This window comes from Manis pentadactyla, chromosome 10 (genome assembly GCF_030020395.1).
Source record: "Manis pentadactyla isolate mManPen7 chromosome 10, mManPen7.hap1, whole genome shotgun sequence".
Classification (NCBI taxonomy): domain Eukaryota; kingdom Metazoa; phylum Chordata; class Mammalia; order Pholidota; family Manidae; genus Manis; species Manis pentadactyla.
In genome coordinates, this window is record NC_080028.1 from 21,535,395 (window position 1) to 21,553,028 (window position 17,634).

The window sequence follows — 17,634 nt, forward strand, 5'->3', positions numbered from 1 at the left end:
CAGATATCTATGAAAGTAAAAGATTTTAAAAACAGCATTATTCAAGATGAGTCTAAGTTTATTTCTAAAAAAAATCCTCCCATTTAAATTATAAAGCATAAGTCCTAAAAAAAATACTACAAACACTGGTAATTGGCATAATTATTGACAATCATAAATAAGATATAAATCAATATACATATACTTTTAAAATGTTGCTCATCTTGAAACACGTTAGCTATAAAGGAAAGTTTATCACAGATGCTCTCTCTCAAGCTGACCTAGAAAGAAATAAAACCTTTGTGATTAAGTGAATGGCCTAGACAAATTAACATACAGAGCAGTTCTCCCTAGTGCTTGTTCATTCAAAAGAGAAAAATGGAGACTCATAAATGAAAATGATCAAAATAATACAGAGCAGAGGCTTGCTAAAATGAAATTAGTCCAACCATTTCTATTTCTCTTCAGGGCTACCAAATTACTCCATTACAATCCATCATTTTCCCATTTGTGAACCCCAAAAAAGCTATTTTCCAGTAATTCAAGCTTCATTTCAATTTTTGAAATATTCTTAAATGCTGAATATGCTCTTCCAAAATTTTTGTCAAATGACAAGACATATAAATGTCTACAATATACAGTAATTAAGACCATGGGATAATCTTCAGGAAGGAAAAATAAGCTTCAAGTGGGAGCCATGAATATGTTTTATGAGTGTACAGCCCTGCGAGTGGGCACAGATAGTAAGCAGCACAATCAGGGGCCAACAAAAAAGGACAGAAATCATACTTAAAAGGTTTCCTAGGACAGGTTGTTCTTGAAAACTAGTGACTGGGAGTGATAGAGAAAGCTTGGCAAAAATGAAATAGGCAGTTGTTCCAATTATTGAGTGGCAAAAAGAAAAGACCTAAAAATAGGAGTGGGCCAAACAGCACAAAATAATTGGAAATAAGAGGAGGAGAATGGAAAGACCAAAGAGTAAGAGATTGGAATCTACATGTAGTTAAGGGTAATCTTAGGGTAGCTTTATATTAGCAGGTAAAATAAGGAGCTGATCTAGGTTTCTAAAGCGAGAAGGCATTTCATGCAAAATATTTTCCTCTCTTACTAGAATATAACTTTTAAAATGTTCAAATTCTGCTCAACACCATTAGTCATTAAGGAAATGCAAATCAATCCACAATGAGATATCACTTCACATCTAACAGGATCATTATAATAAAAGGAAAATAACAAATGTTAGCAAAGATGTGGAGAAATTAAAACATTGCTAGTGGAAACAGCAAATGGTCCAGACACTAAGGAAAAGTTTAGTGGTTTCTCAAAAAATTATAGAATTACTATATGACCCAGCAATTCTGCTCCTAGGTTTATACACAAAAGATTTGAAAACAGGGGCTCAAACATACTTATACAGCAATATTCATTACAGCATGAGCCAAAAGGTGAAAACAGCCCAATTATCCATCAATGAATGGATAAACAAAACATGTTATATCCATATAATGGAATGTTTATTCAGCCATAAAGAGGAATGAAGCTCTGATTCATGCTTCAACGTGGATGAACCTTAAAAATACAATGCTAAATGAATGAGCTATTCACAAAAGGACCAATATTGTATGAATCCACTTAAATGAAGTATCTAGAATAGGTTAATTCATAGATTAGAGGTTACCAATGGCTGGCCGGAGAGGAAAATGGGGAGCTATTACTTACTGGTTACATAGTTTCTGTTTAGAGTGATAAAAAAAGTTTTGGAAGTAGTGATACTTGCACAACATTGTGAATGTAATTAATGTCACTGAATTGTACATTTAAAAATGGTTAAAATGGTAAATTGTACATATATATATATTTTTTTTTACAACAAAAAATATATTTTTAATCTTCAAATCTTGTAAACGCAGTGGTTCCTTTTCTGTTCTTACAGACATTAACAACTTAAAGAGGAGATATTTTTCTCTAATTTCCTTCTAAAGGGGTATAAATCTATAAACAATCAAGATCTAGGGTCACAGCTACTAGATCAATAACAATAATATGAACAGTCCCTCAGTAAATTTTGATATAACTATATGGTATATTTTAATTATGTTCTTTAAAACTGTAATACCTCAGATGGGGGGAATAGGGAGAGGTTTATAAAAGGATACAACCTTTCAATTAGAAGATGAATTATGGTCTGAGGATCTAATATATAAAATGGTTACTAAAGCTGATAACACTGAATTGTATAGTTGAAATTTGCTAAGAAAGTAGAACTTAAGTGTTTTCACCAAGAAAAAAACAAAAGGTAAATATGTGAGGTGATGATGTGTTAATTAACTCAAGGGAATTCTTTCACAATGCATATATATATCAAATCATCACACTGTACACTTTAAATATCTTAAAATTTCTGTTACACTTCAATAAAGCTGAAAAGTAAAACTGTAATATCTGTTATACAAGTCTTTCAAATTATTGCTAGAATGGAATGTCACTGAGCCATAAATCAGAAGACCTGGCTTTCCAAATCATGGTATAACTCCCTTGGACAAATGATTTACCTGCTCTGAACCTCAGTTGCCTCATTGTTATCACAGGGTTATTACAATCTGCTGTGTTCCCTGGATATTTATATCAAAGAAATTATACATGAGAACACTGTGAATACTACAAATGTAAATTATTACTAAATTTTTTAAAAGATGAAGGCATTTCTTTGTCTTGCATATCTTCCTCATTTCCACCACAGAAATATCACAATCTTCTTTGGTTGTTGATCAGTATTTCTCTCTATTAGAATCACCAAATAACAAATTTTAGCAGTAAGAAAGTACTTTGACAATCACCTAAACGAATGTATTAAAAATTGTTTTCTAAAAAAAGTGACGCAGAATGTATTCCATGTTTTAAGTAAATTTGAGAAAACACTGGATTAAAAGACATAAATTGTTTCTGTATTACAGAACTTTTAGAAGCTTTAAATATGTTGGTACACAGTGAGTCCCTCTAATGGGGGAAAGCAATACACAACATTTCCCAAAGCAGTGTGACTATGGAGACTTTTCCTCACAGGGCCTAACAACATCCCCTGGGGCACAGTTCTGAGAACTATGATGTTAGGGAGCCTGCCCAAAATCATACATCTATACCTAATTTACATCAACAAACAGTATGAAATGCAAAAGTCAACAGAAGTTTTAATTTTCTTTAAATTAGATTAAATTTGGCTTTTTAAAATACTAGTACTTACAAAGATTTTACTTTTTGCTGCCACCATTATTGAAGCACCATCAGAAGACCACGAACAACATTTCACTATCACTTCCATATCCTCTTGAGGCTCCTCTGAATTGAGGAAGAACTGCTTCATATTAATGCTCTTCCTGTCATTTGCTGATTTCACATCCCAAAGCTTCCAATTACAAAAATAAGAATAATTTAAGTTTGTTTTCATCTCAAATCACACCTCTAGAATTCTGCCTGGATTAAATGTCATGCAAATTATTCACTTTACCTAATGATTTTTTTCTTACATAGTAATGACTTTTTTTTTTATATACAGTCTTATATAGTTTCCAATATACAACACAGTGGTTCAACAGTTACCCATATTATTAACTCCTCACCCCACTAGTACAGCTACTATCTGAGGCATGACTTTTTATAAGGCTTTAAAATTAAGTACTCCAGTTTCATTCAACACCTTCCTGAAAAGAAAAAATTCAGAAACACTGCCTGAAGTACAAAATGTAAAACTAAATAGAATGTTAAAAAAGAGACTTGCATGGTGTGACAGAGACTAAAGATCAGGTGTTGACAGTAAGGATGACTGTGGAAGAAAGGGGAGATGAAGACTCAAGACTGGCCACTGCTGCCCTCTGCTGTTTCAGGCATAAAGTTTGCTTCTTCACATAGTGCATGCACAGCATGACATCAGACAGGACCCAGACCAAGCCAAGTTATAACCTAGCAGAGCATCCAGAGACATAAGGAAGTCCCTGAAAAGAGAACATGCTGAAAGGAAGCAAGATACCTTATGTGCTTAGTGAAAACAACTGGACCCTAAGGAATGTAATACAAAAGACTCCAAACCTTGCTCACTAGCAGAGCCACTTGAGCAGCAGGAGAGACAAAAGCTTTCAAGAAGATCCAACTTCACTCCCTTGGGCCCTGAGCAGCATCTCAGCTTCACAGAGTGAAAACAGCGTCCATTTTCACACAAGGGTTGGCCGAAGACAAGGACAAAATAAAAGCTGCTTCCCAGGTTTTGACTCAGCTTGCAAGCACAGCTCCAAGGCAAAACCTGATTTGTCTGGCCAGGTACATTTCTAAATCTCTTGAGTTTAGGGAAATATTACATACATTAAGAAATAGAGGCAAAACCAAAACATTTTCCCTTGCAACTGCAGATAACTGTATGAAGCAAAAGAGACATCAGGTACTAAAACAGACTTCCTTGATAAAGAGAGAAAAACACCTAAACATAAATGCCAGAAGCTTCAGTCACATCAGCTAGAATATATGAAAAATCATACTTTTTCCCTCCTAATACGAAAAACAAAGCAATCATTGCCTAGATTTAAGAAAGAAAAACAAAACTAACAACCCAATTTTATTACATGTGCCCAACTGTATCTTGTGCATCTGGACTTGACTTCAGCTCCTATCCAAGGAGTAATGAAATTCCACATGTCGAGGCACCAAGTAAATACCAGCATTTCATTTTGAGCACATCACTGTACTGTATTCAGGGCACAAGTGCACACTGGCCCTTGTGTGGTTTAAATGGCAATTTTTAAATAAAACTCCCGTTTTGAAACAGTTTATCACCAGGGCCTAAAAAACACTTGCTTATCAACATCATATACAACAGAACACTTCTAAGATTACAGAGCCATTTGGGACAGGAAATAATTTTATAGTTCTTCAACCTCTCAGAAGATAAAAGCTTTAGAAGACATTGACCTTGAAATGCTGTTACCCAACATCACTTTACAGGACCTTTGCTTACTGCATGTCACTGAATCAGTGCAAACCAGCTAACGATAGTGGCTTAACAGCACTGTTGGGGAGCTGGCACAAAACACAGCAGTTCTCACCACGAGTGCAGTAATGTCGGCACCCTGCTGCTAGCGTCCTGTGCTCCACAATACATTTCAATACTCACACATGAAATCAAAATTCCATCCCTGAAGACCTTTGAAACTTTTTAAATTTGAATTTGGAGAAGTCTTAATTTTATTTGAAGGGACACAGCAGAGGTTTATCATCTTGAACACATTAACCACTATGCTAGTTACTTTGAGATTATATAAATGAACCAGATATAGATACTTCCCTCAAGGAGTTTTACAGGCCAGTAAACAGTAAAGTTTACAGGCCAGAAAAGACAAGCACATAAAAGACAAACACAAGATATACCAGATGTGTCATTTGAGAGGAAAAGACACAGCACAGTAGGAATGCTATACCCAAGCTGTAGGCAGGAGGAAACTCTTTGCAAGGGTGGCCACCTCACTCTCCTCCCCTGACTATTAGCCTACTTTACACCAACTTATGATGGACAGAACTTTTAAAAGAGAGGAGGAACACCCGAGGGCCTAGAGTCTAGGGGAAGGGCTCAGCACAAGCTAGCATACAAAATCGGAAGCAGAGACGATGGAAAAGGAGGACGAGATGGAAAGGGAGGACGAGAGCCGTCTGCAGGGAGTACCAGGTACCTGAGCACTTCCCCAACAGAGCCTTCACCTGCTCTCAGAGCACCTCTACACACTTCCACCATTTCCATGGTCTGTCTGTTTACTTATCTCTTTCCCCAACTACATTCTGAACAACTTCAGGTCAGGAACTGCACTTTTTTAAGTGTTTAAAACCCAAATGCCTAGTATAACATCTGGCACATAGGAAGTATTCAATGAATGATCAATAAATACATTTTAGGTGAAAAGAAACATTATCCCCATGTTTCCAGCACAGGTGAGTAGAGACAATAGTTACAGAAAGAAATAGGGTTCAGGTTAAAGATGTAGAAAAAACTCAAACACCTTCACACCTTCTGAAAACCCACACAGAACAAGAGTAAAGAGCAATTTTTCTCTCTAGGCATAATTCCCAAGGTGTAGGAGAACAGAGGAAGAGATTGCACAGCAACAAAACTATAAAGGCTAGGAAGCAGGAAGACCAGGGAACTCCTAAAAAGTGATCCTGAACTCACAGTGGGAAAAGCCAAGAAGCCACTCAATGTACACCACAGAACCCACAGGACTCAGAAAGTGTTGCAACAGGTATCTTCTGGTAAAGGTGGAGCTAAACCAGGAAAAATCGTTGACAGTCCCTGAAATCCCCTCCCATACTACGCAATTCAGGTTGCTGTGCCCTACTCTAACCAACAAGTAGAAGGTTTTTGTATACCTAACATTTGAGTGCAGGGTCACCATTCTGAGAATAGAGAAATTAAGAGAAAGTCTATATTCCAAAGTTAAGACCTCTGCTAGCCATCTTCTCAGAACTTGCCAACCAGACTTATACCCCACAGGTGGGAGACTAATTTCTCTCTGAATATCCAACCAGATCAAGACAAAAGAGCTGAAGAGTTTGACATCAGGAATTAGCCATCAAAAAATGACAGCCAGATAATCCTACAGGGAAACCTGCAATAAACAAGTCATAATTCCCTATCAACTTTTTGGTGCTACACTCTTAAAAATGAGCACAATATATATTTAATATATACATAGATCTTTTTGACTTATGATGGGGTTACATCCCAATAAACCCATCACTAAGTTGAAAATACAGGATTCAAAAATTCATTTAAAATACCTAACCTACCAAGCAGCATAGCTTAGCCTAGCCTACCTTAAATATGCTCAGAACACTTACATTAGCCTACAGTTGGGCAAAATCATCTAACAAAGTCTATTTTATAATAAAGTGTTGAATATCTCATGTAATTTACCAAATACTGCACTGAAAGTAAGAAACAGAATGGTTGTATGGATACAGAATGGTTGTTAAGTATACTGGTTGTTTACCCTCATGATCGTGTGTCTGAATAGCTGTGGCCATGCAAGAATCGGACTATACCACTATGCCGGGATAAGATCAAAATTCAAAATACAGTTTCTACTGAATGCATATCACTTTCACACCACCTTAAAGTCTAAAAGTTGTAAGTCAAGCCATCAAAAGTCAGGAACTGACAGCAGATACATTCAAGGATCAGACAGCTAAGATAGATCTCTAAAATAGGGACAAAAAAATGAACCAACAAATAGGGGGAAAAAGCAGCTATACAGGAATGTGAAAACTAAAAAAAAAAATTAATACCCACAAAAAGATAAAAGATATTGCATCATAATAGGATAATATGAAAAAGGGAAGTGATCCTAAGAATATATGATATGATACCAGAAATTTAAAAATCAATAGAAGGATTAGAAATAAAGCTAAAGAAATCTTTCAGGAAGCAGAAAAAAAATAAGAAAACATCCGAAAACAAACAGACATTCCAAAAAGATAAAGTAGAGAAGAATAAATCCAATAATTAAAGGAAACCTACAGAATCTACAGAATTGAACAGGATGAGTTTCCAAATTGAAAGAAGCCACCAAATGCCAAGCACAGTAAGTGAAGACAAACCTACCCCAGGGCACATTATTATGGAATTTTTAAAAAATAGAAAAAACACTGGGGATAAAAAGAAGACCTTAAAAGTTTTCCAGACAGAAAAAAGTAGATTACATATGAACCAGAATGGCTTCACACTTCTCAACAGGAACTTTGTGGAGATGGAAAACTAAGGAGCAATGTCTCCAAAATTTTAAGGAAAAATTCCCCATCCTAGAATTCTGTACGCAAGCAAAAATATCAATTAAGTATTAAGTTAGAATAAAGATACCTTTAGAGAAGTAAATCTCAAAAATTCACTTCCCAGAGACTCTTCCTTCGGAAGCCAAAGGAGACTCTGCACCAAGCTGAGAGGACAATCTGAGAAAGACAGCGAGAAGCCCAGGAAACACGGCTCTCAGGCCAGGAGAAAAGCAAGCGGCGCCCCCGGGATGGCAGCACCAGGAGGTCCCAGGATGGCAGCTGGGCACTGGGAATCCTACCACGGGGACAGAACCTTCCAAAAAAGTTATTTCCAGGAAAAGAAAATTTACCAAATTTATCAAATACCTGTAAGTCTGAATGATTTAAGAAGCAGTTTAGACAAGGAATAGTTTGAAAATAAATTAGGAGCAAGCACATTTTCAAAAATAAGCACATAAAAGCAAATTTACAATATTAAATGTACAACACATTTAATCCCAAGGAAACTAGTAATTTGTATGAGCAAAGGAAAAAAGTCAACTTATACGACCTGGCTCAACTGTGACCAGTCACGATAATGTAAATCCTAAATACTGATCTAACCAAAATCATGAACCATACAGCAACCACAAAAAGTGGGTTATGTTTGGGAAGAAAAATAATTAGCTCAGTTCGGAGCACAGTAACTTTGAGGCACAGTGTATTATCTAAGTGACAACTAACAGGCAGTTAGAGATGCAGGACATAACAGCATAAGAGCATTGAGGGCTGTAGAGAACACACCTGAAGGTCAATCACAGAAGAGATGAGAGTTGAAGCTCTGAGACTGAATGGAAAAGGTGATGGCGGTGGTAGTCAGGGCTGGAATGCTTGAGGAAGTGCCATATTCATGGGCAGGAGAGTTAAAGACAGCATTAGAAAGCTGACCGTGACCTAAATGGAGGGTGTGAGGACTTGATAAAATGGGTGAATGTTGAAACCACTGTGTTGTTTACATGAAACCCTCATAAGATTGTATATCAATGATGCTTTAATAAAAACAAAAAAAGATGGGATTAGAGAGTTAAGAGGAGAAACAAGAAAACTGATGTCAAATGAGGAGTGTTTCAAAAAGGAAGTACAGGTGGCTAATGGAGGACTATACACTGGTAACACAATAAAAAGAATATACAGATTGGATAAAGAAAAATACCAGATTCCACACTAATCCAAAGAGCTTTAAACTATACAACAAAAAAAACAGAGAGTAAAAATAAAACTGGACCTTACACTCTGCAAGGGAATTCAGGGAAGGTAGGACCAGGCTAAAAAGGGTTAAAAATAATAAGTGAACAGTCCAGAAATGGAGGCAGGTATAGGTGACCTCAGAGCCTAGTCATAAAGGAAAGAGAAAAACAGAATGACTATTTCAGAGACCAACACAATCTAGAAAGAATCAAAGGTTTTTCACTTTTTTGGCCTTACATGGCTTAAGGAGGCCCAAGTCTATCTGTAGGCTGTGGGAAAGGATCCAGAGGAGGAGAAAAGCTAAAGATGCAAAGGGAAAGAAGAAATAATGAAGTAAGGTGCTAAGCAAAGACGGAATAACAGGAACAGCAGGCACAAATAGGGGACTTTCTAAGCACTGAGATGAGGAAAAATGAAGGGAGTAGGGGGCTTCCATGGCCATTTTTGAGGGGACTTGTGGTGGGGGGCTAGTGGGATATATCAACCCCCTGGATAGGTATGACATAAGGTCATCTCTAGAGAATGAGAGGGATGCAGTGACGGGGAGTGGGGGGGCTCAAGAACATCAAAGGTTTGGAACAGGCACTATGGTGAGAACAGTTCAATCAGGGGGAACAGACCACAGCCTGGCATCCAAGAAGGCCCCGTGGAGTTGGAAAGATTAATCAAATTTGTGTAACAGATAAATGGCCTGGCTTCACTACTTTCTTGAACATTAAGCAACCTAATAATAATAGAATAATCTTAAGGATAATGAAATCTTTCCAGAATTTGGAATTCAAAATAGATATAAGATGGAAGGAGAACTTGGCTTAAGATATAAAATGCCTTCCTCCGAAGTCATTCACTTAGTGAAAAATAATGGGCTTAGTGGGAGAGTAACAGTAAAGGAGAGGCAGAAAATGATGGCCCAACAGCTCAGGGACAAGAGTTAGTCTAAGTGTTGAATGGTAACATAAAAAACTATAGAGAATTTAACAATATAAACCGAAAGATAATTAAAAAAAGAAAGAAAATATGGTACATATATACATATATGTGTGCACACACACACACCGGGGTATATTATTCAGCCATAAAAAAATAAAGAAATCCTAATATTGCAACGTATGTGTGGATCCTGAAGGCATTGTGCTAAGTGAAGTAAGTCAGACAGAGAAAGACAAATACTATATGATGTCGCCTAAGTGTAGAAGCAAAGAGAAGAATAGTGGTTGCCAGGGGCTGAGGGCTGTTGGAAATGAGGAGATGCTGGTCTGAGGGTACAAACTTCCAGTTATAGGAGACACAAGTCCCAGGGATCTAATGTACAGCATGGTGACTATAGTTAACAACACTATTTTATATAATTGAACATTACTTTGAGAGTAGATCTTAAGTGTTCTCAGCATTACGACAACAAAAATGGTAATTTTATGAGGTGAAGGATGTGTTAACCTTATTGTGCTAAGCATTTCACAATATATACGAGTTTCAAATCATCACACTGCACACCTTATGCTTACACCATGTTATGTATCAATGATACCTCAATAATGCTGGAGACAAATTTTTTCCTTAAAAAAAAAAAGAAAAGAAATAATAGGCTCCTAGGACTGAAAGATTCTCTCAGAAGAGGATTGCCTTAACTTATCCAAGGGTATTCTGCAAAACCTCTGATCCTTGTCATCCTAAAGGAAACAGATATTTGTGCCTGTAGATTACATAGAGGCCAAAACCATTTACTTAAATATTCTACTAAGAAAGCTCCCAACATCTACCAACAGCTAGGAAATTGTATAAAGTAGAAACCTACCCAGAGAGGGTTTCTAGATTCCCTCAAGAAATTTACACAAAAAAGAGTTTTCAGCCAACACAGAGAGATCAAAGATTCAACCAAAGGATCAGCATCAAAAGTCTTCACCTTACTGTAATTGAGAAGTCACCTATTAGCATTAACAAATCTCCTCCTCTAACAATCCTAACAAACAAAATAGTGCCCAGGAGGGTTCAAGTATTTCTCTGAAAGAAGTATATGTCAAGAAAATTTACTGAGTGCCATTTTGTGTACAATTCAGTATTATGAACTTCAGATAGATACAACAAGAAGAAAACATGGTCTCTACAGATCATAAACCTATATTCAACCTTATCGAAGAGATAAAAGACACATGAAAATGACTGAACTGCACATTTACAAGTGGAAATCAGAAGACAAACTGAGCAGTCTCTATCTATGTATACAGACACAGGCAGGTAGATCAGTAGGTAGTGGGCAAATAGGTAGGTAGATAGAATGACTCAGAACCAGATGGATGGATTTGTAAGAGAACACTTTCTGAAGAAAGCTTTGCATAAAGTTTTAAGGGTCATTAAAAAATATGGACAAGGGAATTGGAGGCAAAAAAAAAAAAAAATTCCAAGAAAGACTAATGATACATACATATAGGAACAGTAGCCGAAATAAGCCCCCAAAATTACCTTGCCTAGAACAGACAATTAATGTGTGGCGGCTGAAAGAAACAAATTCCATAGGAACAGAGGTGGCAGAATGATGAAGGTGGTGAAGAGCCTCCGATGTGCACCGGATAAGCCTAGCTGTACCACAATTTTTAATACAGTACTTAAAAAGCGTTTTCTACAGAAATGTGAAAAACAAACCTAGTTCCATAACTAAATCATAAGACCATAAAATTATAATCCATTTAATGATGAACAAAAGCATACCTTTAATGTTCCATCAGCTGAACAACTAGCCAGAAGCTTATCATCTGGTGAAAATCTGCAGTGAATGACTGAATTTGTATGGCCAAACAAGGTATTTCGACAATGTTTTTGATTCAAATCCCAGAGCTATGTGAGAAAGATAAAAAGATAACTAAAAAACTAGTACTGAATGAGGAAAAATTAGAACTCATTTAAAGTTCTTCCTTCCCTCCCGCTTAAGCTTTTTCAGTTACAGAAAGATTTTAATTCATAGTAACACAAAGTTGTCAAACTCAAGGGTGAACTTCTGATTAACAGAGTACTTGGATGACCCTTAGATCAGCACCTAAACCTACTAATCGACTCAAAGGTTTACCTACGCTTTTAGTCTGAGCACTAAATAACTAGGCAATTACTGCTTATTTTAACAAAGTCATTTAAATAGTTATTATTTTACTCAGCTCTACAACGAGTAGTATATAAAATAAATTGTCCCCAAATTTTTTAAGTGATAGATTACCCAACCCTAAAAAGGGTCATTTCTAAGATTTCCCAATGCAAACCTTGAGTCTAGTAAGTAGGCTAAAACCTATTTATGCTCTTAAAAAATGACTCAAAAAAATGCAAAGATAACAAAGATAGATATAAATATATTTGACAGGAAACATAAGGGACTAGAAGAACTAGTTAAACAACACTTCCAGGAAACAACCAACCAAATCCAGAATGTAGGACATTCCACAGGACACATGAGTCAATTTCTCTAATAAATCAATGGCATAAATATAGAGGCAGAGGAGAAGGGGAACTTTTACAGTATAAAAGAGACTTAAGAGCCATAACAACCAAATGCCACCTGAAGTTTGGGTTCTGATTCTAATAAACCTTATGGTAGAAAGTTATGTCTTGAGACTAATGGGGAAAAGTAAACATGGACCAGGTATATTACAAAATTACTGTTTATTATGTTAGCTGTGATAATGGCATGGTCCCAATGTTAAGACCTTAGAGATGCATGCTGAGGTATTGTGGGAGAAACGACATAATATCTGGTTTGCTGTAACATGCTCTAGTCAAAAAAATGGGTGGCCGCAGTGGGGAATAAAATAAGATTGGCAAAACACTGGTAACTGTTGGAGCTGGACAATGGATATCATAGGAGTTCACTATTGTACTCTCTCCTTTTGAATATGTTTGAAAAGTATAAAAATTGTAGATTAAAAGGTGCTACAGCCATCTCCCGTGATTTAAGCTTACTAGATTAACACAGAAGAAATTCATCCGCCAAAAATTAATCTTGGTAAAAATCCTTTGAAAATGATCAATAAGTGAGGTAAGTCCATCTCCATCCTTGGCTTCTTTATCCCAGTCTTAGGTAAACCTAATTCTTCTGATATGGCAAATTACATGGGGACTTCGGATTTACATAGTTTCACTGGTTTCTCTCAGTTCAAGAATCGCAGAAGTGAGCTTCTACTAGTAATGGCCTCATGGTAATGGCAAGTACAGTATGGCAGATCTTAAAGTAAAACTTGCCCTTAATGAAAACTGTTGACTAACCAATATCCCATTACCACATCTTAGAGGTTTTTGTCTGTATTTAAAAGCAGGAAATATAAACTTCTTCACTACACAAATGAAGAAGAAACATCAAAGATTAGTCATAAACACTACAGAACACTACAGAAGTCTTTTTTTAGAGGTAGGTTTATTCAAATAAAGCAAGCTTTCCTGAAAATAGTACAATAGTCTCTTTGGAGGTGGGTTTATTCAATAGGGTAAAGCTTTTCTGCGTAAAAGTGGACTATAACTGAGTTAATTTTATGTTACTACATTAGGCTGTTACTTTGATCCAATCCAGTGTTTTCAAATTTGCTCTCTAAGGCCCTAGGGATTCCAGAATCATGCATGAAAGGCACTATGTGGGGGTGGGGGGAGGGTCAAGAGAGGGAACAAGAGATAGAGTAGAAATGTAAGCCCATACCCCCACCTCCACCAGAGCCAATGGGCTTTATCTCTTCTACATAGTTAGCATATATTTAAGTTTTCTTTTGGAGAAAGAATAAGATAAAGATTAAGGTTCCTGCAAGGTGTGTGTGTGTTATCTCTTTGCCATAGGTAGCATATATTTACGTTTTCTTTTGGAGAAAAAGTAAGATAAAGATTAAGGTTCCTGCAAGTAAGTAAGTAAGTGAGAGAGAGAGAGAGAGAGAGAGAGAGAGAGAGAGAGAGAGAGAGAGAGAGAGTGTGTGTGTGTGTATGTGTGTGTTGGGAGAGGAGGGGAGGGGAGGTATAATTTTCAAAGTTTTCTATATTTTCTTAAATAGCTTATTTAAATGTCAAAATAGACTCTATGAGATTTTCTAAACTGAAAAGTTCTGCCCACCCCTCCACAAAATACAATGTTCCACTGCAAAGACGGTGTGACATTAAGAAAGGGCAGAAACCAAACCAAAAAATAGTCCAAAAGAAGTTAGATTTTTCTGAAACCTCAGAAAACTTTATCTATCTTCAAGATGCCACAAACAAGATTAAAAAATATTTTATAATTTGTATTATAAAATATTATCAAACATGTAATGAACACTATTTTTTGTATGTTTCTTTTTTTCCTATCAGCACACTGTTTCTTTCCTTCTTCTGATAATAGAACCTCTCTGTTTGAATCAAGCCCCCCACTTATAATTCAGATAGACTAGACTTCACCTGATTTGTCCCATTTCTACATGGCTAAACTTGTTAACCAATCCAAGGATTCCATCCTACTGGCCACTAGCGTTATTTAGCAATGAGCATGTAACCCAAACCAAGTCAGAGTCTTCTCTAAAATTGAATCTATGGGATTTGGAAAACAGCAAGTTTCACTTCTTCTGTGATTAGGAGCTGCAAGACCCAGGTAAGCCTGGAGCTAGAGACAGCCGTACTTCCTGCCACACCGAGAGAACATGACCAAATCAACAAAGAAGGAAACAGAGTCTAGAGATGGACAGAGAGTTGGAGCCCAAAAACATAATTCAGCTATGCCTGAAGCCATGGTCCCTCAAGACTTTTCAATTACATGTGCCAATAATATCCTTTTTCTTGTTTGTTTAAGCTACTATGAATGTCTCTATCACTTCAACCAAAAGAACCCTGATTAATAATAAGAAAAGAAAAGGAGATGTTCTGCTGCACCTATCAAATTTATCTACATAATTCTCATTACCCATACTTACTTTGAGTAAGTGGTCATTTGACCCAGTGGCTAAAAGAAGGTGATGACTGTTGTTTGTGAAGTGGCAGCAGTTGACTTGCTCTGAATGCTCATCATAGGTATGTACTAGTTCCCCAGTCATATAATTCCAAATCTTGTTTGGGTTACAAAGAGAATAGAGAAAATAAAAGTTATGACAATCTCTTACTTTCAAAGGAAGAACAGAGGGGCAAAGCAAATGTGAGCTGTCTGTGGATGCTATCCATCCTGCCTGGCAGATTTTACCAGTCGGACATTTCGCTAAGGAATACCTCCCTCTTCCCTAAAATATGTTAGTATTTTGCTGAGATGTTTTTGTTACTGTTTACTTTTTTTTTTTACTGAAGGATAGTTAATATACAGTATTATACTGATTTCAGGTAAACAACATAGTAACTCAACAATTATACATGTGTTTTTCTATAGCATAATTAGAATCTCATGAAAACACTACATTCTTCAAGGGCAAGATTTCACATGTTCATACAAATGACAGCAGACAGAGAGGTTCTGTAAAGGAGATGGAATAATGGACTTCAGATAGGAAGGATTAAGTCCAGGCCTGGCTTTGTCACTTACAATTGTGTGTCCCTGGTTAAGCCCTTAATTTACCTGTATCTCAGTTCCCTCCTCTGTAAAATGGGGATACTTACACCTGTCCTACACAATTCAAAGTATCAAATGAGGTTAAGGGCATGGTAAGTGTTTTACTGACCTCGAGATACCAATTAATAAGTAAAGGCAGATGGCTCAGTGAAAAAGTTAAAGGCTTTAGATTCTAAGGGCAACCTAGCTTTAACCCTGGCTCCACTAGTTATTAGTTGATGTGAGCTTGGGCAAATGACTCCATCTCTGAACCTGTTTCCACATCTGTAAAATGTGATGAATACTTACTTTGCAAGTTGCTACGAAAAATTGATAACATAAAAAAAGTTTGTAGTATAAAGCCTCAAGCAGTATTAAATTCTCAATAAAAAGTAATCATTCTAGTTATGTTAAGATAATTAAGCAGTCTGTTCCAACTAATAAACAAAACAAACAAATTACCTAATGAAGCTTTACTAGGCTATGAACTTCTTAGAGGTACTAATGTCCCTCCCAGAGAATTTTCTTTTTGTCTTATCAAAGCACTCCCCAGAGGTCCAAAGAGTTTATTTTATTTTGAAGTTCTTTAATAGGTATCTCTGCCTTCTGCTTTATATTTGAAGTGCTTAGAAAACAGAAACTCAGTACAGCATTTCCTTTACCCCACATAGCTCTGACTTCAAACTGCACCGAATGGCCAACTCCAAGTTCAATTCAAAGTAGGGGCTACAGAGTGAATTAACTGATTGGTTTTAAAGCCACCTATAGAGTCCAGTGCATCAAGAGGTAGATTCTTCTGAGCTCTCAGTTTGTCTGGACCCTCCAAAGCCCTCTTCAAGTGGGTGCAAACTCCAGTAAAACTCCTAAGCCAACTTTCTTGTTCCCAGGTCCACTGAGGTCCACCTCACCTAGCCAGATTCAGCACTCCACAACCACTCTGAAAAAAATCTGAAGTGAGGTTCCCCCCCATTATCAGATAAAACATTCTCTTAGACTTCGGTTTCTCTTAAATTCCATAGAATTGCTCTCTCTAAAAAAGCTAAATCTAGAGATAAGAGACAAGAAAGAATAACTAACAAAAAATTAGTATGTGCTTATTTTTTCTGTTTACTTTTTAGACTAGTAACCTAATTGTAAGTTTCTTCATCCATCTGGTTTTGCACTGAATGTAAGCCAGTTCAGAGAGGGGGAAAAAAAATTGGGGTTGCGTTTCATAAATTACATACTTTAGAAGAAGAATCTGATCTCAGACAATAATTCTGTGCAGCAACACATCCAATCACAATGCACTCAAAGATTTCAACTGGTATTTAACCCACAGAACCTGTCAATAAATAGCAGACAGTTTTACTAATTTGTAATTGTTTTTCCCAGTTGCCTGGCAAATATCTCAGGCTGATCAACCTAGGCATTTTTGCTGGTGCTTTAAAAAAAGATAAAAAGGATTTCCAGACTGTGTTAATTTACAATGGATAAAAAATGGTTTGCCTCAAGTTAGCGTATCAGTAGGCAACAGTCTACTTATCCTAGTGCCTCTACTATGGAAAAAGAAAATGAATTCTGCGGTAATTACAACTCAAAAGAAAAATATTTCCCTACCTTCACTTTTTTATCCACTGAGCAGGTTGCTATAAATCTGTCATCTGAAGAGAATGCACAGCAAAGCACTTCATCCTCATGAGCATGGATTTCTAGAAGTTTCTCTCCTGTTTCAGCTTTGAACACCTGCACAAGCAACAAACTTGTCTTATTATAACCCACTTAACTTTGGGATATAATCCAATAAAAATCCTTTTTTAAAAGATCTTAACGAGTGTAATTATGCAATAGAAATAAACCTTGGCAAAATCACCTGAAAAATTGCAAATTCTGTCAGAATTTGTATGCCTTAATATAAATAGAGAACTACCCATTGTGAAATGTTTGTAATATCAATAAAGAGAACTAGCAGCGTATAGCTTCAGTTCTTGAGAGTCATCTGACAAATTTTTAACAATCAAAGAGATAACATTTTATTCAATATTCTTTCTGGGGCTCAAAAGCAAAAATTAGTAATATTAGTAATAAAGGACACATATAGAAATAAGGTTTATAGTCATAATCTTGCAAAGACTAAAGTTATC

The 17,634-nt window shown here is 36.4% G+C and overlaps 1 protein-coding gene across 5 annotated transcripts in view; it reads right to left on the bottom strand.

Annotated features, from left to right (window-relative positions):
- Positions 1–17,634, bottom strand: part of APAF1 (apoptotic peptidase activating factor 1) — a 78,002-nt gene that overhangs the window by 25,703 nt on the left and 34,665 nt on the right. For 3 of the 5 annotated variants that reach the window (XM_057486488.1, XM_057486487.1, XM_057486489.1), the window contains 4 exons: positions 17,111–17,236; positions 14,910–15,041; positions 11,716–11,841; positions 3,221–3,382 (listed from right to left, as the gene is read on the bottom strand). In XM_057486488.1, coding sequence (XP_057342471.1) covers positions 3,221–3,382; positions 11,716–11,841; positions 14,910–15,041; positions 17,111–17,236 — 546 coding nt within the window. Of the gene's footprint in view, positions 1–11; positions 2,761–3,220; positions 3,383–11,715; positions 11,842–14,909; positions 15,042–17,110; positions 17,237–17,634 lie in introns of those variants that run through there. The other 2 variants (XR_008991944.1, XM_057486490.1) reach the window with 2 other exon arrangements.